General features: G+C 51.4%; 1 protein-coding gene across 2 annotated transcripts in view; it reads right to left on the bottom strand.

Annotated features, from left to right (window-relative positions):
- The window catches only part of GALNT17 (polypeptide N-acetylgalactosaminyltransferase 17), a 434,901-nt gene that overhangs the window by 236,136 nt on the left and 182,596 nt on the right, over positions 1-16,169 (bottom strand). For both annotated transcript variants that reach the window (XM_045786142.2, XM_087868355.1), the window contains exon 3: positions 2,739-2,905. In XM_045786142.2, the coding sequence (XP_045642098.1) occupies positions 2,739-2,905 (167 nt within the window). The remainder of the gene's footprint in view (positions 1-2,738; positions 2,906-16,169) is intronic.

The raw sequence follows: 16,169 nt of genomic DNA, 5'->3' as shown, positions 1-16,169 counted from the left end.
GGTAAGCAGGGATAACAATATTAATGTTAGATGAACAAAATTCAAGGCAAGAGAAAAAAATATGCTTTTAAGATAAAGGGAGCATTACATAATGGTGACAACCACCACTAATAATGAAGCCACACAGATACAAATCTATAGCTGCCAAAGAAACTGACAACAAGGTACAGAAATCAAACATTATTTGGAACGCGGGAAGGAATAGTCATTGTAGGAGGAGATTTTAAAACACCATCATCAAAAAGACTTAAGAAAATAAACTCAGAGTCTATCTAAATACACAAAATTGATGTCTAGCAGGAATTCACCATGATTACAGTGTGTGGGGGTCTTTTCAAGTGTATACAGAACATTTACGAAACTCGATAATACGAGTCACAAAGAGACTCTCAACAGAGAAAAAAATCGTTAAGTTCCTCTTCCAGTTAAAAGCAAGGCACTTCTGGCCTGGAGAAAATATAGAGGCTAGAGCCAAGGAAGGAAAAGAGGGAAACCCTATTAAGACAGTCCACTGGGTATTTGGTGGGGGGAGTGGGGATGGGGGTGTGGGGACAGAGGAGGATGAATGGGAATTAACTTTGTGGTCAGACTGGACCAAATACCTGTCCTGCCCTTTTTCTCACCCACTAAACAGCTTCATGTCCACCTGCAATGTGAACCACCAAAATGGTACTTAACTCAGTGGGAAAGCTGAAGGTGCGTAAATACCTCGGTTCCCTCCCCCCTGGAGCAGACTGACTCAGAGGAGGGGTGGGCTTTACGCTCCCTCCATTCCCCCGGAATGCCCCTGGTAGGATTAAGCTCTGTCGCCCACAGGGGCAATCCGCACACCACACCCTTTGGGGGATGCCTTCCCTTCCTGGCCCTACTTTCTCCATGCTCCAAGACGTGTTCTCTCCCCCTTGCAGGTCAACTAACACACTCACATCTTTTGTCTCAGGGTCTGCTTCTGGGGGAGCCCCAACAAAGACCCCCACCACAGACCACCACAGATTGTGTAATGGTCGAGACTGGCTTGGACTTCTGTTTCTTCCTCCCTGGCTGAGCTCTGCCAGAATTTCCTCAGGGGAGGGACCCCACTGGCAGTGAGTCCTCACCCCAATTCAGTCCAGAAGAGACCACCGGCTCGGCCCTCTTCGCTGGATTTGCCAGCTCCTCTCTGCCCTGCCTCCAGCCCCGGCCGCGAGCCCCCACTGGCCCCTTGCCAGCCCTCTTGTTCATCACTCACTCCCAAGCTGGGTGAGGCTCACCGAGGGTCGGCTACCAGCCAGGCTCCGGGAAACCAAGTCCTGCCCAGCACCGTGAGGCCAGTTGTACCGGACACAGAGGTACCACCTGCTACGTGCTTCAGAAGCTGAGACAGCACAGAGCCAGGGCCTTAGGATGGCAGCAAAGGACTCTCTGAGAAGGTGACACATAGGGGACACCAGGGAAACAAGTAGGTGGACTCTGGCCTGCAAATGGAGGGCACAGGATCGGGGGTTCCCTCTGCTGAAGCAAGAGGCTCATGGTGGGCCCACAGAGAGGCTGCAAGGAGGGCTCTGGGAGCCACGTCAGGGAAACAGACTTGACCAGACAACTTCGAGGCTTCAGAGAACGGGATGAACCACCTTCTCACAAGGAGACTATCAATGTCAGTTTTAGAAGGATCGACAGATAATGAAACGGCCAAAGGTAAAAAGAGAAAAATAAGGATGTGAAAAGTACAGCAAATGACCCATCCGTCCTCAGAATCTGGAGGCCCTAGCGCAGGAGGCACCCTGACCGGCATACTGCTGGGTCCAGGTGCCCCGGAGCCCTCAGTGTAATGGTCAGCCAGTTCAGAAGGGGCAGGCCGGCTTCAGCACGTGGGCCACTGACACATGACAGGCTCAGCCCAGAGCTCCCCAAGGCAATCAGGTTTCACCCAGGACCCATGGCATGGTCCTGCTGCTTCTTCACCCTCTCCTGACCCGGGGGCACACACGGGGTAAATCCTTCTCTACTCAGCTCTCTACTGAGAGCAAGAGGGTTAGCCTGTCCCTAATGCTTCCATGGCTCAGAAGATAAGCCTCCGTGGCCCGAAGCATGCACCCTGGCTGGCCTTCTTTGATGCCATCAGCTTGTGGGGCTTTCTCCCTGCAGTGAGCCCCGTGAATTCTGGAGGCTGAGAGCCAACACCAAGGCACAATTAGCAAGACCAATCCCCCCAGCACCCCCACCTCGACACCAGGCCTTCCCCGGACTTGCTCCAAGGACCTCAGAGGACTTCTGTTACTGCTGCCCAACACTTGCTTGCTTGAGATTTTTTTCCTTGAGCCATCATTCCTAACAGAACTGAACCCCGAAAGACTGCTCATTTCTACCCACGGTCATTTTGGGCACAGCGGCCAAGAGGGGACTTCAGATACAAGATGAACAGTTCCCATCACAGGACAATGGCAACAGGGTGGAGGGTGGGGGGCGTGGAGGAATTTAGCCCTTCGGTGTCATCTACCTGAGGTCATACGGAGAGGGAAAATGAGCCTAGATATTTGGCCATTTATTCTTAAGGGCCCTCTAGGACTTGCCGTCTAAGGAACAAGTGCTCGCCCAGATGTCTTCCTCAGAACACCTCCCACCCTGCAGGCATGCCCCAGGGACAGGAGACAAAGACACGTGGGCTCCTGTCACAATGCGAGTGGCATCCCCCCCAACCCCCCCCCACCGCCAATGTGCACGCGCGCTTTCTTCTCAAAAACAGTGGGGCCGCCCCTTACCTTCATCACTGTTGTCGTCCACCAGGATGATCTCCTTCAGCAGGTGTGTTGGCGTGTGGTTGACAGCGCTGTGGACTGACCGCAGGATCACCGACAGGGCCTCGTTCACGAAGATAAATATGATGGAGATCTGGGGCAGCTCCTTGGCGTACTTCAGCTCCTTGCACCTGGGGGACGAGAGTCGGGGGAGTGGAGTCAGAGGAAGGAGGAAGGCACTGGGGACGGACACATGGACATGTCCTCCCAAGGTGTGAATCACTGATTCCCTCCTGGCCCCTCCTGGCTAAAACCTAAGAAGGAGATTGTTAAGGGATCCAGCCCCAATTCTCCCAAATTTACCCGGTCCCACTTCGGTGCCCACCTGCCCGACCTCCCGCTCCGGGCACCCGCATCTCTTTGCCTGGAGCCTACTTGGTTCCCCCCTAAGCAATGTCCCTGCCCCCATCCACCAGGAACTGAAGCATCAATACCCCAGCTCTCTCACCCCTGGAGCAGGTGGACGCTGAGGGGTGGTTTACACTGGCTCCCAGAGTCTCCTAGTGGGATTAGGCTCCGTCACCCACATCCTTTGGGGGGATGCCGTCCCTTCCAAGTCCCACTTCCCCACACCCCTAGCGGTGTTCTCTCCACCTTCCAAATGAACCGATGCACTCAAATATTTGTCTCAGGGTCTGCTTCCGGGGGAACCCAAAAGGAGACATCTACTGGAGACCCTGCTCGGGTGGAGCCCGCATTCTAGGACATAAAATACACGTGTAAATACTCATAAGCAAGGAAGCGGGTCTTCCGCCTACATAGGCGTGTGCTGCCTGACACACCCCGACTCTTCCTAGAATCTCCTTGGGGTGGGGGCAGAAGATGGGACTACCTGCCTCCAAGGTCCTCCCTCATAGCGACTCCCCCAGCCCTGAAAAACGGAGGGAAAGAGAAGAGTTCTTTTCCACTCAGGCTGGGCAAGGGGCTGTAGAGCTCCTGGTGCTGTGAGAGGTGGTTTAATACCCTGGGAACGTGCTCTGCAGGGCTCAGTCATGGGAGCACTGCGCACCGTTCCGGGAGCACCGATGAATTGGCTTCTATGCTTTGGCTGAGCCTGGTTGGAAATACCGAGCGGAAGCCAAGGGGATGGAAGAGCGAGCTAGGGCATCTCCACACATTCTCCCCCTCCTTGCGTGAGAGTGAACAATATAGAGCGTGCACGTGAGGGAGAAAACAAAGGAAACCAGATGAAAGAATGGAGTGAGAGAGGGACAGCACGGAAGAAGGAGCTAGAAAAACGGCTTGTTTTTTTATGCGGAACAGCTTGGGCTGTGTCGGGCCATATTAGTCATGCAGGCAATTTTCGGGAGAAAATAAAGTTTTGTTACAATATACATTTGTGTCTCCTGGAGGAGACTGTCCAGGGACCCATTGATCACGGAGCCTCATTTTTACCACGTCGCTGTAAATTCACTTCTGGGGGCTGCCAGGGAGATTAGAATGGCTATTGACGGGCTCCCGGGCAGTCGGCAGGAATCATCTCATTTGCTGCGTGGTGACCCGAGGGAGGAGGGCTCCCGGAAGGTCCCTCCGAGCCCCCTCAACCATCCCGAGCCTGGCAGGGTGGAAGACGCTATTACTCAGCGGCCCAGCCACGTGAACACACCCACCCCTTCCCCGCGCTCCTCCCTGGGGCTGGTGTCTTTGGTCCTTTGTTTTTAACAGCTTCTGGCTTGGAAATAGGAAGCGAAAGACCAGATTGCAGGGGACCAGGGCCGTCTTCTCCACCCGCAGGCAATGGGGTCATGATGCAATCCAGACTCAGGTGTGAGTCACGTCTCTTCGGGCAACTCCTCCCCCAGGGGGTGAAGTGGGAAATGTGGGAGCCTCGGAGGAATGGGGAGCCCCCCTCCTGCCCCTTCATGGGTCAAGGTGACCATGCGGTAAGTCAGGGAGGGGCGGATTTCAAAAATGAGAAGTGCCCTGTCACACGCTCAGGGGACGTGTCACCCCGAGCACACCGTTCCTGTTTTGTCATCTCTACACCTGTCAAAAAAATCCACACCACATCTAGCTGTGGGTCCCCGGCTAAGATACCCATAAGGATCATTTGAGAGCCTCGTGGAAATGCAACGTACTGACTCATGGAAAGACCCAGTTGGCCTGGCTGCCTCGAGCTCCCATCGAATACGCCCCATCACCATGAGCCGGGCTTCCAGAGTTTTCACGCACCCCAGACCCTTCCTGCAGGACCCACCTGGGAATCTCCTCCCCGGCCTGGCCTACCCGGATCTCTGTCCTTGCCTGGCTTACGATTCACCTCTCCTGTGCCCGATGCCCTCAAGGTTTCACACTGGACAGACAAGATGAACACAATCATTAAATATGAAAATCAGCATTCTTTCCTCCTCTAGGGAGGTAGACTCCGCCTCAAGAAAAAAAAAAATCCCTGAGCCTGGTTCATTGCCTGCTATGGAGAAGATGGGCAGAATATTCTGGAGAGACAGACACTGCAGTTTTGAAGCACTAAGGGGTAGGCGCTGACTGATACACCCATCGCTCCCAGACATCCAGTGCTCGATGGAGGAAGATGAGCACGGGAAGGAGAGTAAGGGTGGTCAGTTCAAAGAGAGACAGCGGCTCACAGTCCATAGAAACAGAGAGAGTGCACAAAGGGAACAGACATGGCTCCTGCCCCTTAGGAGTTGATACTGAATTCCTGCTGTGTCTTGATGACCCTCAGGCAGGGTACCAAACCACACGTCCGTGGGTGTCGCACCTTGCCCACAGGCTGACCTGAAAGCAGCCCTCCCAGTCATTTCCAAGTCCCCGCAGAGCCGAGGGGGTGAAAGGTGCCCAGTGCCCGGTGCCCCAGTGCCTCGGTGGTTGGCCTGGTACTCTCAGGGGGGCCCAGCGATGGCCCGTGCCAGGCAGCTGGACGGGCGGGCTTGGGGAAGGGAGCGGTCAGCTCAGAGCCTGGCGTCTGGCCCCATCTCTGTATAATGGAACATACAGAATCAGACGTATTTCCTGCCTCCCAGACCACCTTCCAGGCTGCAAAATCCAGGTAAGAGGAGCCTGGGAGGTGGTAAGGTGGATAAACAGATTCTGGATTTGCAAGATACCCAGGAATGAGCGAAGGATGGCACGCCACAGAAACCGCAAAAATACTTCAAAATCTGTAGCTGGGTGTTTTGTGTGCTCCCTCTAGCAACACAGGCTGGGCTCTGGGTCCCAGAAATCACAGATTTCCTTTCAGTAAAAGGTCAGCGAGCAGGAGACAATCTCGTGTCTGAAAGAAGATGGTTAGCAGGAAAACTATCTTAAAGTCTGGATAATTTTCAATCAACACATGAAGGGACTACAAAGAACTTAAGCCCAGCCCTCTCCACAGAGGCCTGACAGGGAAACAGACTCTGGCAAGCTGTTCTCATGGGGAAAAGAAAGCAGAGACAAATAACCAACCAAGTGAGATCTCAGACACCTTCCATCTGTCCTGATGTCTGTCTTTCCATCTGTCCATATGCCGGGACACGTCCTTAAACTTGGTAGCTCCCCGACGGTGACGACTGCTTCCCCCTCTCCCAGAGCCATTGGCATTGACTTCACTTATCACCAAAAGCGCCCGCTATACCCCTCTGTGGATGCTGAGTGAGGAGAGGAGAGCTGGGGAGAACCAGCCACCTTAGAAACCACTAGAGAGGATCACAGTTGACGCGAAAGAAGGTCAAGGGCCTTCCTTCCTCAAGGGAGGAAAACAACGCCCACAGAGCTGGCCGTGCCCTATCACAGGCAGACCCCTGCCCATGACCCCCTTTTAAGGAGACAACTTATATGACCCCACTGTGGTACAGATCAGAGGTACCAAGTCACACTTGTGACCCCGTCTGCCAGCCTGGAAACAAAAAGATGCCTCCAAACATCCCCACTGCTGTCAAAGAATTTAGCTGCAATGTGGTCCAGGAAACCTCAGGGAACTTGCAGATGATGATGATGATGACGACGACGATGATGATGGTGGTGATAACCCACGTTAACATAGTGCAGGCTATGTGCCAGAAACATCTGGAAGCTTCTATGGACTGTTCTATCTCATTTAATCCTCACAGCAACCTGCCTAAGAGGTAGGCGGTATTATCAACCCCATTTCGCAGATGAGGAAACTGGGGGCCCAGACAAGTGAGAAGTCACGTGCCCTGAGTCACCCAACAAGCCTAAAAAGCAGCAAGGTGCCTGGAAGTGAACTCTATCATCTGATGGTTCGATTCTTCCAGATGCCCCTGTCTGACCAAAGCAGGGGGTGGGAGCCCTAAGGTGAGGGCTCCCCTTCCAGGGCCTACCCAATCTCTCGCAGTCACTCAGCTCAGCAGGACGGTCACCATGTGGCCAGTCTGCAGAGCCTTCCTGGCTGCCCACTGTCAGCTCTGGCTCTGGGTGCAATGACACCCCTCGGTCTCTGCCCAGTGTCGCCCACCCCTGTAAGGGGACAGATTACTCAACATTGCCCAGGTTCTGATACTGCTGCTGGTAACTAAGAGTCCTGGGTTTTGCCGCAAAAATACATTCAACATTTATAAAAGGCAGCTTGTAATGCAACACAGTCAGAGCTAAGTGCCAAATGGCTGTCCCTACACCAGATGTGACAGACGGACTGAGCTGGGTTAGGAGGACAGGGAAGAGGAGCCATGAACTTGACTTGAAAGAGGGTTCAATGGCTCAGACCACCACGGTCAAGAACAGAGGGAGGGGCAGGCAGTAGGAGCCCTTCTGACCACACAGAGGCACTAGGGTTCCCTTCTTTTTCTCTTCCAGGGCCTTCCAGAAGAAACCCATCTAAGCTCATTCAGAGATGGCGCAGGAAAGAGCCAAGTCTTGGAACCACAGACTCACGTCAGGCTCTGCAAATTCCTACCAGGCTGATTCGTTTTCATTTTCAAAGTGCACCAAAAACACGCAAGAGGTCATGAAGGTCCATTAATCAGGGTTCTTTACAACCCGTGCCAACAGCATGGAGCGAAATGAGAAGGAGGAAGTGTGGGGAGTCAAACAGAATCGGTTGTTTGAGTCAGAAAACACCACCTTGACCCTAAGCGCAGCCACGCTCCAAGGAGAAAACACTCGAGGACGTGACAGGCGTGGGGCAGACACATCTTCACATCCACTCCTTCCACGGCTGTGGGCAGAGGTGGGAGGGGAGGGCTCCTTCTGGGGCTGCCTGCCCCCCACCGTCACATCCACACGACATCAAATCCACTTCAAAATGGAGGGTCCAGGTCCATGAGTGGCTCCCTTCCAAATTCGGAATGTGCTTTACGTATGAGAGCAAACCTGGAATGCCCCTCCCCCCCCCATGGTGCCACCATCCCCTGTACTTCCAGAACGGGCACGCCTGCTCCCCTGACCTGGACGGCCACACCGCACTGACCCACCGCAGACACGCTTTATGTATACCTGACCATCGCAAACTGAAAGCAAAAGGGCCCCATCCCCACGAAAGCAGTGGTGTGGCCCAGCCACTTAGCCGTGGGATCCATTCTCCAAACGGTGGTATCCAGCGGCCAGATACAAGGGATCAGGAAGGAAAAGCAAGTGTGTCACACAGTCACCCCTCGCCGCTGCCTGAATGCCACGAGCCTACAAGCACCAAAGGCCACGAAGATGCGGCTGGTGAGTGCCAGCTCAAGCCATACCAGCCACGCCATGGGTTATGCTCAACCGGAAACAGAAATGGGCCTCGTCCTTGGAAGCCCTATTGCAAATGTGCCCACACTCCCGAGCCCGGAAACGGCCCTGAATACTACACCTGCCAACTGACACAAAACTCCCGAAGATTCCACACGCTTTCTACGGGACACCGACATCCACTTCACTCTTTCTCCAGCAAGGAGACAAACTGTTCCCTTCTCTCTCTGGCTCCCTGTGGATGGGGGGTCAGACTATGAAGTCAGATCCCAAAGCAAGTCTAACTGACTGTGATGCTTAATTTCATGCGTCAACGTGGCTAGCGCATGGCATTCTGGTCAAACATCATTCTCGATGTTTCTGAAAGTACTTTTCTATTTTATTATTTTTAAAGATGTACTTATTTGTTTGAGAGAGAGAGAGAGCATGAGGGAGCGTGCGCAGGGGAAGGGGCAGAGGGAGAGACTATCCAAGCACACTCCCACTGAGCATGGAGCCTGCCATGGGGCTCAATCTCATGACCCATGAGATCAGGACCTGAGTCTTCTGAAACCAAGAGTCGGATGCTTAGGGGCGCCTGGGTGGCACAGCGGTTAAGCGTCTGCCTTCGGCTCAGGGCGTGATCCCAGCGTTATGGGATCGAGCCCCACATCAGGCTCCTTTGCTATGAGCCTGCTTCTTCCTCTCCCACTCCCCCTGCTTGTGTTCCCTCTCTCTCGCTGGCTGTCTCTATCTCTGTTGAATAAAAAAAAAAAAAAACTTTAAAAAAAAAAAAAAAGAGTCGGATGCTTAACTGACTGAGCCACCACCCAGATCCCCTGAAAGTACTTTTTTTTTTTAAGATGAGATGAACATTTAGATCAGTAAGCTTGGGTTAAAGCAGATGACCCTCCATAAAGTGGGTGGGCCTCATCCAATCAGTTGAAGGTTTTAAGAGAAAGAAGACTGAGGACTCCCAAAGAAGAGGGAATTCCACCAGCAGACCTCCTTCAGATTCTAGCTGCAACATGAGTTCCTCCCTGGGTCTCCAAGCTGTGGGTGAGCCCTGCAGAGTTTGGACATGCCAGCCAGCCTCCACAGTTACAGATGCCAAATTCTTTGAAATAAATCTCTCTTTAGCTCTCCCTCTCTCTTCCTATGGATCTATCTACATCTATCTAGAAATATAAATATAATAGACGACAGAGACAGATAAAGAGACAGAGTCTCACATCTACAGCTGATGACAAGGCAAATCCCAGGTTTCCAGTCTCCACGGGGCCCTCAGAGGAGCCCCCACCCCACCCACTGCCCTCTGCTTTACCACTTTCCCCTGGCCAATCTCCCTCTGGCAGGGAAACATGCCTCCTACTCCACAGAAGAAATCAAGGCCATCAGCAAGAATTTCCAAAAGTGGTTGTGGCATCCGCATCAGCATTGCCTGGCAATCAGGCAGACCCCCGACCCAGAATCCCCATCAAGCTCCACAGTGGTTCCTCTGCAGGTAGAAACATGAGAACTAGTCCCGCTGGCCGCCTGCAAACATTTGGACCTCCAAACCCTGCCCTCTGTCTGTCCGTCCTCCCTGGAAGGAAGCAGAGTCAGGAAGTCAGACACCCCCAGGGTCTCTGGTTTCTTTCATTTAAATAAAAAAAGGCCCCTCCCACAGCCTTGATTACTGTCTTTCTCCTTGCCTCCCTCCTCCAGCCCCCATCCAGGTCCTCAGTCCACTTGCCTTTGGCTTCAGGTTACCCTATTCCAGGAAAACTGTGCTGGTTAGTTTCCAATGACATCCACGTGGCCAGAACTGAGGGAAACTTTCCAACCCGACCTTGGTCAAGCATCATTTCTGCAGGAGTTAATACTGTTGCCTCTCCTTATAAAACGCGATCTACTCTCGGATGCCCGCGCATTCGGGGTTCCTGAACCCTGCCTCCGCTCTTTCTCCCCCATCATCTGCCCTGGCCACCTGTTCCGTTTCCTGGGTTGCCCTTCCTGCTAGTCCTCCAAATCCTCGAATTCCTCAAGGCTCCTTCTCCGCCCTCTGCTGGTCTAACTGAGTGACCTCACCCAAATCTATGGTTCCCACGGTCATGCTGGCAACTTCCAAACCCGCGTGACTCACCTGGACCTTCCTTCAGGCATCAACGTCCCATGGGACATCTGCCCCTCGATGTTTCATAAGCCCCACAAATTCAGCATGCCTAAAATTGCTCCCTGCTCGGCTGTGCCTTCCTGTATTCATTGCAGGGCACCCCATGCTCTCTTTGCAGGCATCAAGCTACAATCATGACACATGCACCATGTCCGGTCGGTCACCAAATCCTGAAGATCCTGCCATCTTTAGGATCTCTTTATGACGCTCCCCCTCCCCCCATTTGTACTGCCCTAACTCCACGTCCCATCACTTCCCACCTGAATGACAACAAAAGCCACCTGCTGGCACCCTTCATCCAGCCTGCCCCTCTGCAACTCAATCTCATTCTATCCACTGCACTGTGACCAGCATGATCTAGCTCTTTCCTTCTTCCCTTCCTCCCTTTCTTTTTCTTTCTTTCTTTCTTTCTTTCAATTCATCCTTCCTTCCTTTCCCTCTTTTTTTCTTCTCAATATTATATTTTTAAGTAACCTCTACACCCAACGTGGGACTCGAACTCACAACCCTGAGATCAAGAGTTGCATGCTCCACTCAATGAGCCAACCAGGCATGATCTTCGTAAAATGCAAATGGGATCACGGCACTCTTCTTCTTTAACGATCTCCTTGCCTCTCCAGTGCTTTCAGAGTCAGGCTCAAACTCCTTTGCTTGGCACCCAGTTCCACCCCAGCTCATCCCTCCAACCTCATCTCACCCCCCCTTCCTCCAACTACTTAAAACCACTGTACTTCCCAGAATGAGGAATGCCCTCTCTCAATTCACTCTCTATCCTCTCTGCCTAAAGTGTCCTTCCTTCTGTCCAACACGCCCGTATCTGTCCAGCCCCAGCCCCAGGCACATCCCCGGGGCCCCCAGCCCGGTGTCAGGCCCCGTCCTCTGCCGCTTTCTCCCCCTCTGCAAGCTGCCATCAGAGACCCTTCACTCCCTTCTCTCCCACTTTGGGGCAGCCGGTGGGCGGGGAGGGGGGGTGTCTTCCTTTTGTCTCCCCAGAGCCCAACACCGTGCCTGGCAGAGAAATGGTTACTGCACGAACAAATGAAAACCCTCCTACCTTCCCTGTTTCTTCTCTCTGCCCTTTTTATGATCAAAGGCATAACTTATCTCCTCCCGAATTATAACATCAGTGATGGCACCTCAACACTTAAAAAAGATCCCATCCTGGACTCCACGGCCTGCTGTCTCCTTTGATTTACTAATCAGAACTCAAATCCCGAAAGCCTGTTTGGGTCAGGTGCATGAACCAGGCCGACAGCCCCTTTCTTTCTGCTCTCATCAAGCCTCTCCCGGAATCCAAGGCAAGAGCGGTATCATTTTTAGCAACAGCAAGCCTTGCAAAACAAGATGTGGGGCTGAGCAGCGGAGACGTAGAAGGCCCCTCGGCTGGACTTCTCATTACGAGGGAGAAGGCACACTTTGCTGAGTGGTTTAATTTCCTCGAGTTGAGCTCTGCGCTCGTCCGGGAAGCAGCGCCACACCTCATTAGCTCAGTTCCTGCACAGAGCAGTCTCTGAGACAAGTGCATGCTTCAGCATTTCAGTTCCCGGGCGTCCTGCCTATCAGTGGGACCGGGGCAATTTTCACGAATCACCGTGCAGCCCACTCCGTGCTTGGCACGGCTTCCTGTCTCGGGGTCCACAAAGCCCACAAAGGACCCCATGAAGGTCCACAAAGCCCCCGAAATTCAATGTAAGATGTTGTGCTGTGGGAGGATTTGTTGTTTCATACCTCTCGGTGGCTTTCCGCAGAAGCCTGGCGGGAGGGGGGCCAGCGGGCGCGGTTGTCGGTGTGCAGCCCCACGCCCTGGGCACACCCCCGTGACAGCCAGCCCCACGCCCTGGGCACACCCCTGTGCCAGCCAGGCCCACGCCCCCTTTTCAAGCACCTAAGGATCAACAAGCCTCCAGGCCTCCCCTGCCAGCCAAGTTCCTACAAACATTTACTTTGGAATATTCCCCAAGCCGTTTTTGATCTTTGAGCTGATTACCTACTGGCTTGATATGGCAAAACGTGCATTCTCCCTCCACGGCTTCCTGGGAAGTCTCTTTCTCTGAGTCCTGAAGAGATGCTTTTCCAAAGACAAGGTAATTGTCCTTAGCTAGAAAATCCACGCGCCTCCGCTCTCCTTGGCCAGGTGGCGGCTAGGCCAGTTTCAAGGTGTAGTTCGAGATCGGGACACAGGCAAACGCCTACCTGTGTCTATCTTCAGAAGGTTGTTTTTTTTTTTAAGTGAAAAGGGTTGATTCACTGGTTGATTCACCTTCTCTAACCCCCAACCCTGACCACAGTTCCCTGCTTTGTGCGGCCTGGTTTTTCTGGAAGGGAGGCGAGGAACCACACCCAGGAGGCCGGGGGCTGGTGGAAGCAAGGGAGGGGCATCGCTCAGATTCTCAGCTCAGCAGACGGATCTATCTGGCTACAAAGAAGCTTATCTTGCTATAGTCAACTGATGCGAACCGAAAAAGAAAAGAAAAACCCCAGAGATTCATTAAGCAATGGCTCGGGAACAGAATCTCTAAAAGCAATTAAGGGTAAATTAATGCTGACGGTTTCAGGCCAGAGCTCAGGAAACCTGTCTACCTAAGGCCCAGGAAATGCTGCCCAAGTTTTTCACATATGGTATCTATCCCATAACCTTCCGAAGGGGAGCGCCGTGAAGGGAGGCGCCCCGATTGCTTTCTTGAGGGCCAAAATACACGAGGAAATGATGCAAACTGGAAATAATACGTAGTCTTGTTCCAAAGACCAGCAGATCCAGACTGTGGTCAATCGGATTCCTCAGAGAGATGGAAAGATCTAAAATGCTCTGCTCTCAGCCAAACCATCACTCCCCCGCCCTCAGCCCCTCACAGAGCTCCAATCTGGGGCTAAAGATCATCTTCTAGAACTTCAGCCCAGCAATGAGAAACATAATACCAAACCGGCTGCTTTTCCTTTCAATGCTCTGGCCGAACTGGCCTTCAAGCCCGGGGACGCTGACCCTGAAAACACTTCTGTTCATTCCCGCATCTGGGCCATCCCTCTGTCCTTGGTACTCTCGTCCTTCACCCAGAAAGTCTTCCCCGAGGGCAGGCCCTCCCCAGTCCCAGTCAAATCTGACACACCAGCCCCTCCGCCCCCCTGTAACCTGGCCCTGCCTATCTCACTCAATCTGAAAACACCTCCCCCCACCCTGACCTGCCAGAGCTGTTAGCAGACTGTACCGTGTGGCAAAACGCATCAATCCTTCACCCCTCAGTGTATGCAGCCCCACGTGACTTCCAGGTTTTTCTCACGAAGGAGGCAAAGTCTATTTCCCCACAATGTGGGATCGGGGCACAGCCACATGATTTGCTTTGACAATCAGAACAAGGCGGAAGGATCCTGCCCGCTCCAGGTACGAGCCTGGAGGCTTCTTGTGCCCTTGGCCATCACCCGAGAAGCCGAGGCTAGCCCTCTGGTCCCAGATGGGGGTGGAAGATGAGCGGTAAAAAGGTGACAGTCCCCCCCCCTCACAAAACACACACATGCATGTGTGAGCCCAGCCTTTGCAGTCCACGCGCTGCGCCAACCATACAGTGTCTACGTTATCTCGTTACTTTTCAGTGAGCCCGTAATGCTGGTGCACCCATTGTACTGATGAGAAACCTGAGGCTCCGAGTCACCAGCCCAACGGCAAGCAAGTGGTATGAACGCAGAGCCAGCCTGGAAACCCAGATCTACCTGACTCCAAAGCCTCTTGTCTTCTGAAAAAAGAAATGATTTCCCAAGGAGGATCTGCATGGAGGGATTTGGGATGGCTTCTGTTTGTTCAACGAAGCCACAGGCATGACCAAGCAGTCACTTGTGCTGGGCCAGGTCACCAAACTGGGGCTTACTATCTTAACCTCACAGCAGTTTCAGCCTTCCCCAGAAATGTCGTCTTGACTTGTCAGTCAGGAATTTTCTGGTTGGGACTGATGAAGTCACGTGTCATAGGAGCCCTTCTCCATCCTTCAGAGTAAAATGAGGCAATCCACCTAATAAGATCCCCAGCCCTCCCCGCTCAGGGAAGGTGACCTGTACCTTTTGCTAAGAACTTCTCACCCCACCCTCCTTCCTATAAAAACCTTCCATTTTGCACAAGTCCCCTGGAGGACCCTCCCCCATTTGCTAGATGAGATGCTGCCCGATTCACAAATTGCTTAATAAAGCCAGTTAGATATTCTAATTTACTTGGTGGAATTCTCTTTTTTAACATGCTCACTCTTTATATTTAACTGTAGTCTCCAGTGTTCTATATCAAACATGCATTACTTTCATAAGTTAAAAATACTATAAATGTTCCTTTTTCAAGGATTTCTACAGAAAGACTTTTAGCACTTGCCAAATATTTCCCACATTGACCAGAAAGAATAAACAGCGAGGAATAAATAACAAAACTGTTGAGGGGAAAAGGACATCAAGGAAACCCAAAGACATACATTATGTTAAAATCCAACATGAAGTGACCATCATCTAATCAAGAAAGAGATGACAGACACGTGAAACAGAAGATTCTAGAAACAGATTTGATCTTGCGGAATTTATGCCAAGAAGGTTCCACAAACCAATAAGGCAAGAATCACTCAATAAATGGTGTCGGGACCGCTTTATTGGGTGAAACAGTGAGAGTCTCCCCTGCACACTCAATTTTACTTTATTTTTTTTCAAGTTTAGTTACTTATTTAAGTAATCTCTCCATCCAACGTGGGGCGCGAACTTACAACCCCCAAATCAACAGCCGCATGCCAGCCAAGCGCCCCTAAAAGTAAATCTTAGATAGACAAAATGGCTGAATGTAGAACTCAGAATGTAAGGAAAGCCACATAAAATGTATGGGAATATTCATACAAACTCTGGATATTGAAGAATCTTCAATAGTTTGATCATATTGTAAACCTCCGATCAGAAAAATAATAAAATTAAAACAGCAAACTGCAAAAAAAAAAAAAAAAAAAAAAAAAAACACAAAAAAACAAAAACCAAAAAAAACCTTAGAGTAATTACAAGGAGAAAAGATAATGAGAACCCAAACAACACAGATAAATAAACAAAAAACGTGAACACAATTCAGAGAACAAAAGAAACAAATAACAAACATGAAAATAAGTGGACCATCACTAGTAATAAAAAAGATTCAAACAATAATGAGATGTCATTTTGCCTCAATGTGGTGGAATTATGAATAGCTTTTTCTTGCTTCTTTGTACCTTTTCTGTTCTTATTTTTTTATAGTGAGCAAGTATAACAGAAAAACACATCAGTTTCGACTAATACATGAATGACAGAACCATATTGCAAAATTAAAGGGAACCGCAATGCCTGACTACAAGCTCTCAGATTTTCATAGGGGTGTGACATCGGCATGAATAAGAAACACCCCATGTCGTCCCCTGACGCCACAATCAGAGAGAATTCTGAGTCAAGACCAAATCACCACTACTCTACCTTTTCTAATGCACATGAGGGAAAATTAAGACCTGATCGCACAGGTTATCCGTTCTACGGAGCAAGCATAACCACCACTGAAATAGACCTCCACCTTTTTTCTCTCCCTAGGAGCTGTTCCAAGATGGCCTTATGTAATAAAGGGTTTCTATTCTAAAGGTATAATAAACATAAAACCAATCACCGCAATT

Source organism: Ursus americanus, chromosome 2 (assembly GCF_024610735.1).
Source record: "Ursus americanus isolate L20-20 chromosome 2, mUrsAme1.1.p, whole genome shotgun sequence".
NCBI lineage: Eukaryota > Metazoa > Chordata > Mammalia > Carnivora > Ursidae > Ursus > Ursus americanus.
Note: the sequence above shows the minus strand (reverse complement) of the source record. Positions and strands in the feature narration are given on the sequence as shown.